This window comes from Heterocephalus glaber, unplaced genomic scaffold, assembly GCF_053883595.1.
Source record: "Heterocephalus glaber isolate CG9 unplaced genomic scaffold, H.glaber_assembly_v1.0 deba00001472, whole genome shotgun sequence".
Taxonomy (NCBI): Eukaryota; Metazoa; Chordata; class Mammalia; order Rodentia; family Bathyergidae; genus Heterocephalus; species Heterocephalus glaber.
This window is the reverse complement of record NW_028258315.1, coordinates 25,837,634-25,853,060: the sequence shown is the minus strand read 5'-3', so window position 1 is coordinate 25,853,060 and position 15,427 is coordinate 25,837,634. Positions and strand designations below refer to the sequence as shown.

At 45.1% G+C, this 15,427-nt stretch overlaps 1 protein-coding gene across 3 annotated transcripts in view; it reads left to right on the top strand.

Annotated features, from left to right (window-relative positions):
* The window catches only part of Taf5l (TATA-box binding protein associated factor 5 like), a 29,082-nt gene extending 15,450 nt beyond the window's left edge, over positions 1–13,632 (top strand). For all 3 annotated transcript variants that reach the window (XM_004854686.4, XM_004854684.3, XM_004854687.3), the window contains 2 exons: positions 3,544–4,268; positions 11,674–13,632. In XM_004854686.4, coding sequence (XP_004854743.1) covers positions 3,544–4,268; positions 11,674–12,471 — 1,523 coding nt within the window. In that variant the 3' untranslated portion in view covers positions 12,472–13,632. The remainder of the gene's footprint in view (positions 1–3,543; positions 4,269–11,673) is intronic.
* Positions 13,633–15,427: the final 1,795 nt, after the last annotated feature.

The window sequence follows — 15,427 nt, the reverse complement described above, 5'->3', positions numbered from 1 at the left end:
CACATAATTTGATTCTCTGTCTGATCGTTTGGAGGGCCTTAGTATGTATTGCTCATCTATGGACTACTTTTCCTGGAGCTTGTTTACCCTTAGGTCTCTGAAGAGCAGTGAACCAAATCAAATGAACAAATATTTCCTAGGCACCAAGAGAAGCCATGAGACACAGGCATTAATCTAATTTGGATGCTAATCCTAATATCAAAGCTGAAAGTGGAAGTTTTTAATAAAATTTGAATATAGAAGAAGCATTGTCGCTCACTATGTATTGAATGCCTCCTTGATGCAAAATTGCTAGTGGTTAACAAGAAAATGGTATTTTTTATGCATTCACAGAGACCAGTAGTAAAAGGGACACTTACTTGACCCAGAGCTGGCCTGTCAGTCCTTATTCTCCTCTTCCTGTCAGGGTATGGCCCCACTGACTACTGACCTTTGTTCTGAAATGCCACACTGCTTGGTTCACATTTCCTGTTGCTCCCTTGGGCTTCTCCCCTTCCTCAGATGCACATCCCATTTCACAGGATCAGCACTGGGTGTGGTGACTGCACCTTAGAGCTGGGCATCCTGAGCCATGGTCAGGCTTAACAGCCCTGGGTCAGATCTGGAGGAGCTCTTGCCCCGAACACACTGAACTCATCCATGGAAAACTTGTGGCACCGCTTGACAAGTCCAGCCTTAATGTGCATCTCCATGTGGATGGTGCTGAGCCTTCATCATGGGCTGCATCTTTCTCTTAAATCCAAGCCCCAAAATTCCCACTGCAAAATGTACAGTAAGACTCACAGTTAACAAAAGATCATGCCATCTGACGTGTTCAGTGTACCTTAACCCCCACCCAAAAACCTGGCTCATCCTTACCCCTTGCTTCCTTTACCTCTAAGCCTGGTTGGTTTCACTGCGGTAGCTAATATCAAAGCTCTAACTTCCACTCCCACATCCTTAGAGCAGTCCACATCCTTAGAGCAGTGCACATGGACTCCTTGGGTAGTCCCTGGCCCCACTCATACACTACTGTGCCTGCTTCTAAACTTGTCCTCTCACATGCCACCATGCTGCTTCTCAACTCATTCTCTCACACCACCACACTGCTTCTGAACCAGTCCTCTCACATTCCCCATTCTGCTTTGCTTTTGGACCCGTCCTCTCACATGCCATCATGCTATGTCTGGACCAGTCCTCTCATACACTGCTGACACTGCTTTTCGAGGGACCACTGAAACCCAGCCCCTCCTGCAGTTACCAATATAATCTCTCCTTCCCGTAAGGCCTTCTCTGACTCCACTACCCCAGTTGCTTTCTCCTTTTACTCAAATGCAGTCTTGTGTGCACACAGGGGTCTGGCCTCGTGCTGGCCTCTGCTCATATGGCAGTGGCATCACTGGGCACCTGCCGCATGTTCAACAGTGGTTACATGGAGAAGGAAAGCATATTTTTTTAGAGTGTCTTACTTTCCGAGTTAGGAGGGAATACTTTAAGTTAGTATGCTTTTAGCAACACATGAAGAATAATATTGCAAAGGAACAAAATTTTAAATGGAACTTGATTTTACATCCTCTTCCCAAATCGATCACATTATTCGATACCAAGCACACTGTTGTCTTCAGACCAAGGAGAGCAGTTTGGAGGTAAAGCAGCAGTGAATTTCAGTACATTTAAAGTAGTGCAAAAAAAAAAAAAAAAAAAAGTAGTGCATCAGTGTTTCTTTTCTTTTTTGGTGTTGTGAGATAGGGTCTTGCTATGTAGTTTAGGCTGTCGTTGAACTCACTGTATAGTCTAGTCTGGCCTCGAACTTTTTTTGATCCTCCTGCCTCAGCCTCCTAAGTGCTAGGATAACAGGCATGCACCACCGTGCCTGGCATGGCATCACTGTTTCTTGACGGCTAATTTTCCCTAACCTTAATACAAAATGCCTGTCATTTTAGAAAATAAGTCTGAAAGTAAATTCTGAGGAGTTGAAAACAATCCCTGATCTCACTAGAACATATTGAAAATCTAATCAATAAAGGCTGAGCCTTTTTTTTTTTTAATGAATAGTACATTGGTATTTTGGGAAATAAATTTTCCAGAAGTCTTTCAGCAAAGTACAGCATTTAAAGAAATGTCAAAATCTACATTAGTTAGGGTTCTCCAGAGAAATAGAACCAATAGGGTGCAGGGGGAGAGAGAATTGTGGAAGTCACAATCTACAGGGCAGGCCAGCAGGCTGGAGATGCATGGAGGAGTTGGTGTTACAGTCCAACCCCAGAGGCTGTCTGCTGCAGAGTCCTTTCTTCCTGGGGCACCTCAGTATTTTTTTATTGAGGCCTCTTCTACTGATTGGATGAGGCCCACTGCACGTATGGAGGACAATTACTTTACATCTCCTTCCTCTTAACAGTAAGTCTACTGGGCCAGGGACTTAGCTCAGTGGTTCCACCACCTGCCTCAAAAGCACAAGATCCCATCCCTGTTACCAAACAAAAAACAAAACAAAACAAAAAAACCAGTAAGTCTACTAACTTGTTAATCTCTTCTACAAAATACTTTAACAAGCCAAGTGTGGTGGCATAGGCCTGTAATCCCTGTAATCCCAGCACTCGGGAGGCTGAAGCAGGAGGATTGCCATGAGTTCAAGGCCAGCCTGGGCTACATAGTGAGTTCAAGACCAGCCTGAACTACCTAGCGAGATCCTGTCTCCAAAAAACAACAACACTCCAGCCTGGGTAGCTGGCATACTGGTGACCTCACCTAAATAAGTGCTTGGGTCTTACTAGAGGTGATAGATGCCAGCAGTACTCACAAAACACAGTCTAGAGCTCTCAGATCACTTATCAGAACTTCTTGCTAAATGGCTATCCAGATAGTTTTGAGTACACTTGTACTCATTCTGTTAAGATTGTCATCAAGGGCCGGGGATTTAGCTCAGTGGTTCCGCCACCTGCCTCACAAGCGCAAGGACCCGAGTTCAATCCCCAGTAGCAAAAAAAAAAAAAGATTGTCATCAAGTTAGAAAGTATTTGAATCCTATAATGAATGTAATCAAAATTTACAAACATGTAAATTTTTAAATTTTGTTTTAATTTTTTTGAGGGGTTTGGGGATAGGGTCTGTGTAGCCCAGGCTGACCTCAAACTCACGGCAACACTCCAGCCTCACCCTCCCAAGTGCTGGGATTGCAGGTGTACAACACGACCCCCAGCTAAACATTTTTATAAAATAAATTTTTCAAAAATAAAAAAGAATTTGCAAAGAATTCCCAGTCTCCCAAGAACATATGTGAGGACCCTCAGAGATCTGGGTTTCTACATGGAGGAAATGCTGTGCCCTGAAAGCCAGAAGTGACTTAGCTGTTGTAAGGGTGTGGGCAAGCCCTTCAGCCCTTTGGCTGGTCCAGAGTCCATGCGTTTCCTCTCCCATCAGAAGGACTGAAACTCCATGGTTCTGTGAGGGCTGTTATTTCAAACAGTAGTATGGAAAGATGGAGTCCTGGTCCAAAAATGTCATGTGCTGGAGGTTCTCCAGGAGGGTTCCCTTGCTTCTTGCTCCCTCTTCTTGTCATTGCAGATTCTGATTCCCAGTACAGCCATGAAGTTATGCCTCTTCTCTACCCACTGTTTGTCTACCTCCATCTCAGCCTGGTCCAGAGCAGCCCAAAAAGCACAGTGGAAAGTTTCTATAGCCGCTTCCATGGAATGTTCCTGCAGAATGCAAGCCAGAAGGATGTTATTGAGCAGCTGCAGACAACTCAGACCATCCAGGACATTCTGTCCAATTTCAAGCTTCGTGCATTCCTAGATAACAAGTATGTGGTCCGTCTCCAGGAAGACAGCTACAACTACCTGATCCGCTACCTCCAAAGTGACAACAACACTGCCCTGTGCAAGGTCCTCACCTTACATATCCACCTGGATGTGCAGCCTGCCAAGAGAACAGACTACCAGCTCTACGCCAGTGGTGGCTCCTCCCGAAGTGAGAGCAGCGGCCTGGAGCCCCCGGAAGTGCCCAGCCCCATTCTACAGAATGAGGCTGCACTGGAGGTCTTACAAGAGAGCATCAAACGCGTCAAGGATGGCCCCCCCTCCCTCACCACCATCTGCTTCTACGCCTTCTACAATACAGAGCAGCTGCTGAACACTGCAGAAATTGCCCCCAATAGCAAGCTGCTAGCTGCTGGGTTTGACAACTCCTGTATAAAACTCTGGAGTCTGCGGTCCAAGAAGTTGAAATCAGAGCCCCACCTTGTAGACACATCACATATTCACTTGGCTTGTGATACTCTGGAGGAAGAGGTAGGAGTATCACTTTTTTTCCCTACTCCTTCTTGTTAGAATAGCTTCCCAAACCTGACAGCCCTTAGGGAGACCACATATTCTTAGTTTCTCATAGTGCAGCCACAGCCAAACTAACGCCATTTAACTAGTCGTTGAATCCTCCTCATCCCTCCCCTAAGTGGCAAAATCTTTCACAGCATTAACTTAATTTCGAGAGTTTGTGGCCAATATTCATCACTATGGATGTTATCACCAAGCCTAACTAACATTTATCTACTGTTGACTTTAGTTGAGATTAGGTTTGGTATCCATTATGCAAGTGTGCACACTGTACAACTATAGACATTAAAAGTGTATCTCAGGGCCGGGGATTTAGCTCAGTGGTTCCGCCACCTCCCTCACAAGTACAAGGTCCTGAGTTCGATCCCCAGTACCAAAAAAAAAAGTGGATCTGAGCCAGATGTGGTAGCACATGCCTGTAATCCCAGCATTCCAGGAAGCTGAGCCAGGAGTCTCAGCCCAGCTTGGGCAACTTAGTGACTTAGTGAGACCCTGTCTTTTAAAATTTTTTTTTAATTAAAAAATAAATAAAAATGACTGGGAATATAGCAATGTAGCTCAATACAGAGGCCCTGGGTTCAGTCCTTCACGCTGCAAAAAAAACCAAAACATAAGCCTGCTGGGTCAAAGTTCTGCATTTACAGTGTGTTCCTCACAGAAACCAGTGCTGTTTCACACCTCATCAACACACTGGCATCACTGCACCGAATGGGACCAGCGTTCTAGGCCAGTGCCCATCCTCTGGCTCATTGTGCCCAGGTGTCCCCACACCCCAGTTTGGAAAGTGACACGGGAAGCCACAAGGATTTAGCTCAGTGGTGCCACCACCTGCCTTGCAAGTGCAAGGTCCTGAGTTCGATCCCTGGTACCAAAAAAAAGTGACACAGGAAGCAGAGCCATCGTGCCCCCTCAGTCAGTTCATGCTCTGTAGTCAGATTGTGCTTTGGGGGATAGGCATGAGAAGGAAAACCCAGCAGCCTGAGTTCCAAATCACCAGATAGTGTCTTAGAAGAATGTGATCCAAAGACACAAATCAGCTGCTCAAAGTTGACTTCCTGCAGGCCTACAGAAGCTGGGGAAAAACATTTTTGTTGTGTCACCACTTAAATTTAGGGAGCATTGCTTCAGGGTATTTGGCATGGGAGATTCTTGGATAGGGTTGGAGTAAGCCAAGAATGAAAACTCACCCTGGGTAAATTGCAGTCGCTGACGAGGATTTGGGAATATTGTGCGTGCAGCAGGAGCCCTGATTCCCTGGACCTGCATTCTGAGTCACCAGTAACCAACGATAATAGTCTTTGAACTTTGGTTCTTGCAATTGAGAGAGTAGAATGGGAGATTTTGTGGTTATGATTAATAAAGAGTCTAGATTCCCTGTACAGCTCTGATTTCTAGAGTTCTGTGACCCCATAGAATATCTCTTGTACTCACATGTGAATCTGAAAACTTCCCTGTGCTGTGGAGACACTCTGACTCCTACTTCACATACAGCTCAAGGATGCTTCCTCATTTACTTTCAATTTTCTGTGATTACAAAAACCAGCATTCCTACTGATCTTACTAGCTTTGGTATAGACACTTTGGAAATTGTTCTGGGCGTTAAAAATTAATATGAAGGGGCCAGGGATTTATTTAGCTCAGTGGTTCTGCTGCCTGCCTCGCAAGCACAAGGACCCATGTTTGATCCCTGGTACCAAAAAAAAATAATATGAAGGACAGTAGTATTATATATAGTCTTAGGCATTGGAGAAAGTATATTTGAAAACCCATATTTAAAGATTAGCATTAAGGAATTCCAGGAACTGAAAAGAAGTTAGGACCGGGGATTTAGCTTAGTGGCACCATGCCTGCCTTGCAAAATAGCGAAGTCCCGAGTTCAATCTCCTGTACCAAAAAAAAAAAAAAAAGAAAGAAAGAAAATTAAATATGGCTGAACTGGGCACAGTCAGAGACACCTATAATCGCAGCTACTTGGAAGGCTGAGGCAGAAAAACTGCACATTTAAAATGGGCAACTTAGCAAGACCTCATCTCTAAATTGCCAGGAATAGTGGTACACACTTGTAATCCAAGCACTGGGGAGGCAGAGGCAGGAGGATCACCATAAGTTTGAGGCCATCCTAGGCTACATAGAATTACATAACAAGACCTTGCCTCCAAAAAAAAAATGAAAAGACCCTGTCTGAATAAAAAGGGCTGGTGCAGGGCTGGGGATTTAGCTCAGTGGTTTTGCCGCCTGCTGCACAAGCGCAAGGACCTGAGTTCGATCCCTCGTACTAAAACAAAGGGCTGGTGCTACAGCTCAGTGCAAGAGCACTTGCCTAGAATGTGTGAGGCTGTAGGTTTAATTTCTAGTACTGCAAAAAACAAAGGAAAGAGAATTAAATATGGCTGGAGCAAGGCAGGAAGTGACAGGACTTGGTGGCTTGAGTTGGGGGAGTGTCCAGAAAAGGAAGTGGAGCCCAGTTCCTGGGTGACACAGAGAAGAGGGAAAGGAAGCAGGGTGCCGCATCACAGCCCAAGCGGCTGGGTGGGAACTTTGGGACTGAAGTTGAGGCCTCCTGTTGCTGAGAGACTTCGTGGGCGGGGTTTCTGCAACTCACCCATTTTGTTACCACATGTGGGGAAGGGTTCTCTTCGGTTTCTGACAATGAACATATTAGGGAGAAGTGAGGTGTAATTTAGATCAGTAATTGATTTTTAGTGTTGCTCCGATGTGAATTTAGACTTTCTTTTTTCCATCTGTAATATATAGTAAAAATTGAGACTTTTTAATATGAAAGTCACAAACTCACATACTGATAGAAGCTAAACAGCGGAAAGTAAATAGTTACCAATGGGGTCATCAAGATGGTAGGAAACAAGAAAGAACCATGGAAACCAAATTTAAAAGCCAGTTTTGCAATCTGCTTTAATCTTTTAAAGCAGTAATTATTGCAGTATTTTAACAAATGGGTATTTGAGTCAGCATTCAGATCGAGCAATTCCATTTCTGTATATACCCAAAAGAGTCAAAAACAAAAGTCCACACAAGAGTGGTACGCAGGAGTTCATAGCAGCATTGCTTTCAGCAGGCAAGAAATAGAAATAGCCTAAATGTCCATCAGTAGATGATGAATAACTGTTGTCTGTCCATGTAATGGAATATTATTCAGCCATGAAAACAAATGGAGCAAATGGATGTGAGGGTGATCTGGTTGCAACATTTGTCTCCTCATTGAGCACCGAGGTTGATTTGACTGATCTGGCTGGCCAGGTGGCTGTGCCCTTCCTCCCTTGCAGCTCCATGTGTGTCCCTCCCAAAGCTGCACACTCAGTGGAAAAGGAGGACCATTTCCTTGGCCAAGGGTGTCTGAGTAGTTTCGCTCCCCTGCTAGAACCTCCAAACAAGCTCTCAAGGAATGGAGCACTAACATTGCAGTACCATGGATGAACCTCGAAAACTTTATGGTCTGTGAAAGAAGTTAGTCTCAAAAGGTGATGTGTTGCGTAATTCCATTTACGGGGATTATTTAAGGTAGGTACATCCACAGAGATAAAAGTAGATGAGGGGTTGCCAGGGGCCAAGCAGGAGAATGACACTCTACTGACAGGTGTAGGGTTTCTTTGTGAGGTGGTAAAAATGTTTTGTCAGGTAGTGCTGCTGGCGGGGTGTGGTGGTGTACACCTGTCATCCCAGAAGGCTGAGGGAGGAGGATTACCTCAACTTTGATGCCATCCTGGGCTACATAGTGAGTTCAAGACCAGCCTGAACCATATAGCAAGGCTGTCTCAAAAAAAAAAAAATAATAGTGCTGCCAGTTGCCCAACTGTGTACTACAATCATTGAGTTGTACCCTTTAAAATTATGAATTTTACAGCATGTGATTCATATCTCAGTTTTGAAAAAACAGTGGGGTTAAGTGAGTAGCTTGGTGTTACAGCACTTGCCTAGCATGTGCAAGACCTGAGTTTGACCCCCAGCACTGCAAAAAGCAAAATAATAATAAACATAGAAAAACAAACAATAAGCAAAAGTTCCTAGACAAACATAAAATTTTCTCTCTTGTGCCAAATGAAGCTGGATTTGCAGCACTGTCCTGTAGCTTCTGTTATCCGGAAGAAGATGCCGTCTCCTGCCCTGACTAGTGCATCTGTGTACTGTATGAGAGGGAACCGAAAGATGCCTGGCCCTTGCCCATGTTGCTTGGCAACTGCATTTCACTGTCTGCACAGCAGGCAGAATTGCAGACAGGTCAGCCTTGGTGTTTCTTTTTGACATCTGTGTATCCACACACACTATGCCACAACCTGCCCCACCCCACCCCTTCAGCCCACGCAAAGCACCTGTGTTCATCCATTCGGGTCTAGCAGTTCTTGTCCCAGCTGCTGTCCTTGAAGTTTGAAGACCAGGGAAGTCAGTGCTGTCATTGGCCTCAGTTCTGTAATTTGTGTGTAAAGCTGTCATTCAGCTCAGTGGTGTCCAGCGGGCATGTGATGTGAGTCCACATAGGTAATTTAGATTTTTCTAGTGGCACATTTAAAAAGATAAAAACACTGCCTCGCAAGTGCCAGGTCCCGAGTTCAATCCTCGGTACCAAAAAAAAAAAAAAAGATAAAAACAGCCGGGGATTTAGCTCAGTGGTTCCACTGCCTGCATTGCAAGCACAAGGTCCCAAGTTTGATCCCCAGTACCAAAGAAAAAAGTGTTGTCAAAATTAATTTTAATGATGTATTTTTTCAAATATGTTTATTTATTTGGTTATGAGTAATCGTTTTTTGAGGATCTTCCCTACCACCACCACCACAAGGGATTTAACTCAGGACCTTGCGCTTGCAAGGCAAGCACTGTGCCACTGAGCTAAATCCCCAGCCCGGTTGGTTGGTTTTTTGAGACAGAGTACTGCTTGGTAATTCAGGCTGGACCTGAATTCACTATGTAGCCCAGGCTGGCCTTGAACTAGTTGCAATCCTCCTGCCTCAGCCTTCTGAGTGCTGGGATTACAGGCATGCACCACTGCACTCAGCCAGCAGCACTATCTGACAAAACATTTTTTACCACCCCACAAAGAAATCCTACACCTGTTAGCAGTGAATCATTCTCCTGCTGGGCTCCTGGGCTACAATAGTGAGTTCAAGGCCAGCCTAGACTGCATAACAAGACCCTGTCTAAAAAAAAAAAAAAAAAAAAAAAATAGGGAACAAGGAAGGCTTAGGGTCCAGTGTAAGCTGAGGCTTGTGTGTCATGCAGGAGCAGACAGCCATAATACTTGGGGTTTTCACAGAAAACCATAGCACCAAGGTGTATATGATGGTGTTTAATGATCTCTTCATATTTGTCTGTCTTAATCTTTAAGTTTCTGTTTCAGGCATATCTTTGTAATGTACATTTTTAGTTTATTTTTACATGAATACTCTCTGCAAGTTAACCTTTCATATTTATGGTGCATACCCATTTGCTGTGGGTGTTTATACAGCATCATGGGGCAGTTGGGACCATTGTCCTGTCAGCAGGGGAGATGGGATTAAGGCCTTGTGGACTGCAGTCCTGGCAGGAAGCTGAAGTGATGGCCAGCAGGGGCACTCTGGTATCTCCATTTCTAGGTCTTGATAATTCTCCAGGCCCTGGGTGGTGGTCAGGACCCCTGGGGAGGGCTGGCTGACTCTGCATCCTGCTCTCCAGCCCCAGGCTGATACTAGGTACCCTCTAGAAGCTACCCATCCACATGAAGTCCACTTACACCTCAAAAGTAGCATGCCATCTGAGCCTCTCAGCTCTCAAAGGATCTTGCTGTAGTTTGTACAGAGTCATTTTTGCTTTCATAGTCCTTATAAACTTCCTATTACAGAGTAACACTGGTTGCCTCTTTTTTAATTTTATTTTATTTTATTTTTTGGAACAGGGTTTCACTATGTAGTTCAAGCTGGCCTTGAACTCACTGTGTGGCCCAGGCTGGCTTCCAACTCGAAGTGATCCTCCTGGCTTAGCCTCCCAAGTGCTGGAATCACAGGTGTGTGCCACCACACCCAGCAAAGTGTTGCCCTTTGGCGAGGATATTTGCTGACATTCTTGGTAGCACCCAGTAGAACGCTGAGCTCCCAAATGCTTGTGTATTTTTAATGTAAAATGTCTGGAATTGCCATTTTGAGTATTCTGAGGCACAAGTGTTTATTGTCACTTTACTCCATCAAATATGTGCATATTGAAAATGTCCATTTTATTTTGACTTTGTTTTCAAGTAGAAAGAAGGTGCCCCTTTTTTCTGCAGGAACCAGCAAAGCTGAGGGATTCAGGAGTATTCAACCTGCTTCTTTCAGTGTTTTAGTGAAGTCCACTAGTCATAAATCCCAGCATAGACACAGGTGTAGTTTAAGGAGTCTGTGAGAGATTAAAGGGAATAGATTTGAAAGCAGCTGATCTCACTGTGGGGAAGGCTGTGGGAGCAGACTTTTTCCCAGGTACTGTTACTCCTATTCTCATATACAGGAAATTATCTCCAGGAGCCACAGGAGTCACTTGTCTTTGTTTCAGCCATTCTGGATTCATGCCTTATCTTGTTACTTTGGGAGAAATGTCAGAGGCCCTCCAGAAAGTTCGTGTTTTAAACTTCTTTTTTATCAGTACTTGGGAGTTGAACTCAGGTGCTCAAGCCTACTAGGCAGGCATTACAGCTGAGCTACACCCCAGGTCTTACTTCTTTTGAGATACTTACCACTCCTTTAGGGCAGCTTAGGTGATGGAGGAGGGTGTGGTGTGCTAGTAACCACTCTTTCTGCCTTGCTCTTCTTACACATCTAAGTTTTATTTTGGCCACACTCCATAGTTCTGCATTACTCATGAAGTGAGACCTTGCCTGGGTGCATATGTGGCTGCCTTCATCATTTCCCCCATTGTGGGGGTAATGAACCTGTGCGGATATTTTTAAATGAGACACAGCCAGAACTGACAGGGGAAGACAGTGCCATAAAGGAAAAGAATCTAAGAACTTAACATAAAGTCAAAAGCAAATCTTTTCAAGTGACATACATCAGAATTAACAGTAAAAGTTACCATCACCTCCTTCGATCAGATCTGAACGCAGCATTATCCTCCATTTGAGAGCAAAGCACAGAGTCAGGATGCTGTGATAATAGCCTTGCTCCCCTGTGTCTGATCCACTGTAGTCTTAGCTGCACCATGGATTTAAGGAAAGCACTTGGCTCTACCCAGTGATGCAGTTCAGTTGAGAGTTGTTTCCCAGGTGTGACTATATAGGGCAGGACCACTATTGGGACAGGTGTTGTTTCTTGGGTTGACCTCTGTCCTCCTTCTGGACCTGTCTTCCCTGTGAGCCCAGTAAACATTTTCTTATGTGTTTCTTTCTCATCCCACCCCAATGTCCCAGGAGGATGAGGAGGACAGCGCAGGCACGGAGATGAAGATCCTGCGGGGACACTGTGGACCAGTGTACAGCACACGTTTCCTCGCGGACAGCTCAGGGTTGCTCTCTTGTTCTGAGGACATGTCCATCAGGTACTGGGATCTGGGGAGTTTCACCAACACTGTGCTGTACCAAGGACATGCCTACCCCGTGTGGGACCTGGACATCAGCCCCTACAGCCTGTACTTTGCCAGTGGGTCCCATGACCGCACCGCCAGGCTGTGGTCCTTCGATCGGACGTACCCACTGAGGATATATGCAGGACACCTGGCAGATGTGGACTGTGTCAGATTCCACCCTAACTCTAACTACTTAGCCACCGGCTCAACCGACAAGACTGTCCGGCTGTGGAGCGCCCAGCAGGGGAACTCAGTGAGGCTCTTCACAGGCCACCGTGGCCCTGTGCTCTCTCTGGCTTTCTCTCCCAATGGGAAGTATTTGGCATCTGCTGGTGAGGACCAGCGGTTAAAACTGTGGGACCTGGCCTCCGGGACCCTTTTTAAAGAGCTGAGAGGCCACACAGACACCATCACCAGCCTCGCCTTCAGCCCTGACAGTGGCCTAGTAGCCTCTGCCTCCATGGACAACTCAGTGCGCGTCTGGGACCTCCGGAACACGTGCTGTAGTGCGCCCGCAGATGGCTCCTCCAGTGAGCTCGTAGGTGTCTACACTGGGCAGATGAGCAGTGTCCTGAGCGTGCAGTTCATGGCCTGCAACCTGCTTCTTGTGACTGGGATCACACAGGAGAATCAGGAACATTGATTCTTACCTTGGCTGGAATGGACTGGGCTGTGGTAAGAGGCCTCTGGCTGCAGCATGGACATGGACATGGACATGGACATGGTGAGCAAGTTACTGACAGACTGTGAAAGAGCCCTCCCTCGATGCAGCCTCGTTGTCATGGGACTCAGTCAGGGCTGGGGCATGGCTCAATGATTCCTGGACTCAAGGTGAGCACTAGGGTGCTCTGAGGTCAGTGGCATGTTCCCAGAGGACCCTTGGGACCCTGTGTGCAAGCACCTTCCCATTTTCGTCTTGTCCTGCCAGCGTGCTTACTGAGGGCAGGTGCCAAGTGGCCTCCACAGCACCCCTAGACACCCTCAGTTGGGCCACCCTTGAGGGAAGTGGGGACAGAACTGGCAAAGGGAGGGATAATCCTTTTCCTGAATGGTAGAGCCAGGATTTTTTATTATTGTTATTGTGATGATGATTATTATTGCAAAGAGGAAACCTAGCACTGGCAGAGGGGAACATCTCTGCTTTTATCTTCAGGTTTGACTCCTGCCACTGGCTGTGATACTTGGAATTTTGAGCTTCAGGGAATTCAGAGATTTTGGTGGCACAGTGTATCAGGAGAAAGGGAAATCTTGGGTGCATGTTGAGCACACCAAACAGCATGTTTATGGAAGTCGGAGGGTGAGTTGACTGAGAACACTGGGCTCTCTTGCAATTATGGTGGGAAAGATTCTTTCTTGGCTGCACTTCTATCAATAATTCTCTCCCCTGAAAAGAAAGATTATGGTAGGAGGGGCTGCAGCTTAGTGATAGTGCATTTGCCTAGCATGTGGGAGGCCCTAGGTTCAATCCCCAGTACCACCAAAAAAAAAAAGATTATGGTTAATAATTTGGAGGGCTGGGAATGTAGCTCAGCGGCACAGCATCTGCCTGACAAGCGCAAGTCTCTGAGTTCGATTCCCAATACCAAAAAAAAAAAAAAGAATAATTTGGAGTAAATCACAAGAGAGAATTAGTATTAGATTTCAGAGTGACCGTTAACCAGATGTTAGCATTTCCACTCTCTCTCCTGCGTGAGCGCATCATGAGGTGAATCCTGAGTGCGCATGCACATGTCAAACTGTGCCCTGAGGATAAAGCAAGTTCTAATGTATGGGGAAAGGATTAAATATTTCTGTTTTCTGAAAAGTTATTTTGTATTTCGTTTTCTATTAAAATGTATTTAGTTTCAAAAAAAAAAAAAAAAAAAACCGCAAGTGTCAGCATCTCATTTGCATTCCTGAGACAAATATGGTCTGTCCCGGAGGGGCTCTGGCTTCTCTGACAGACAGTGGTCAGACTTTGACTACACTGGCCCAAGGAAGACACACTTTCATCTACTCTTGTGCTCCGTCTGGTTCACTTTGAGTCCTAATTCCTCTTGGCATCACTTGAATTATTAATGGCATTGAACATGTCACAAGATAGCCAACTGGAAACAAACATTGTACCAACTAGAGTTACTGGGAATTCCTGATTCCAGCTTCCATTGAAAATCCATAAGGGGCATAAGAACTGGGTTGTTTAGCTTGCCCAGGCATGGTAGAGCATGCCTATGATCCTGGGAGGCTGAGGCAGAAGGATCACTTCAAATTTGAGGCCAGCCTGGGGCTACTTAGTGAGATCCTGTCTCAGAAAACCAAAACCAAGTTAATGTACCTTTTAAATTAGCAGTCTCGAGTAAAGAAATGATGAGAGTTCTTCGTGCCATGAGAAAAGATTTCTCTATTTGAAATCATAACATGCAGTTGGAAAACAGCACAGTAACACCAAAAGTTTAGAGATTTTTGATTTGTTTTCTGTACTGAGGGTTGACCCGGGGCCCTCACACTAAGCTATATTCCCAGCCCTTTTGTTATTTTGTTTTGTTTTTTCCCAGCCCTTTTGAAAATTTTATTTAGAGACAGGGTCTTGCTAAATTGCCCAAAGTAGGTTTGAACTGCAGTGCTACTACTTCACTGGGAATATAGGAGTGTATCACCACATCCAGCAGATTTTACTTTCAGTTTTTAAAAATATAAAGTGTGCTTTGATCTGTAATTCTGTTGCAAGGACACCGGGAATTACCAGGAAATTAAGTGGAAAGACTATAAAATGTTATGCCAATTTTGTTTTAGTTGAACCTACCTTGCTAATTCATCAGAAATGTTACTTATCAAGGGCCAAGGATTTAGCTCAGTGGTTTCACCGCCTGCTACGCAAGCACAAAGACCCGAGTTCGATCCCCGGTACCAAAAAAAACAAAAAAAAGAAATGTTACTTATCAATAAAATTCATATATTTGAGCCAAGTATGGTGATATATGCCTGTAGTCACAGCATTCAGGAGGCTAAGGCAGGAGGATGGCAAGTTCAAGGCCAGCTTGAGTTACATAGTAAGGCCCTATGTCAAAAAAAATCCATGTATTTGAGACAACGTAAGAAGGCTCCATTGCAGCTTGCCTGACAGTATTACTGTGTGCTCTGTAGGGGAATGCTGGAGTCCAGTGCCTTGTTTACTGTGAGGAGAACCCTTAGGTCACACTGACAGATTACCAGGATGGCCTGAATCATTCTGAGAAGCTAAGTGTCATGGGTAGAATGACCCAGAAAGGTTTTGTGTGTTCTTTGTTGATGCAAAAGTGCTTTGGTGAAACAGAAGCAAACAGGGCTGCCCAGTCTTCACATCACCAGCCACCATGGATATACTTTGTAATTTCAGTTCAGTTCCTGTAGGGTTCGCTTTTGTGAACTAGTTTTAGTGCAGGATAGTTTGACTTTATAAACAGTCCTTTGTAGCTTCCCCAAACTCATTAAAGTATTAAAAGGTGGTGACTACCTATGTTTCTGCTTGAGATCCACTCTGCACAACCCTCTCCCCCTCAGCTCCCCACCCCAGAATGGAGATTGCACCCCCTACCTGGTAAACCAGATATCTGAAACCCAGAAAAGCACATTACCATCTG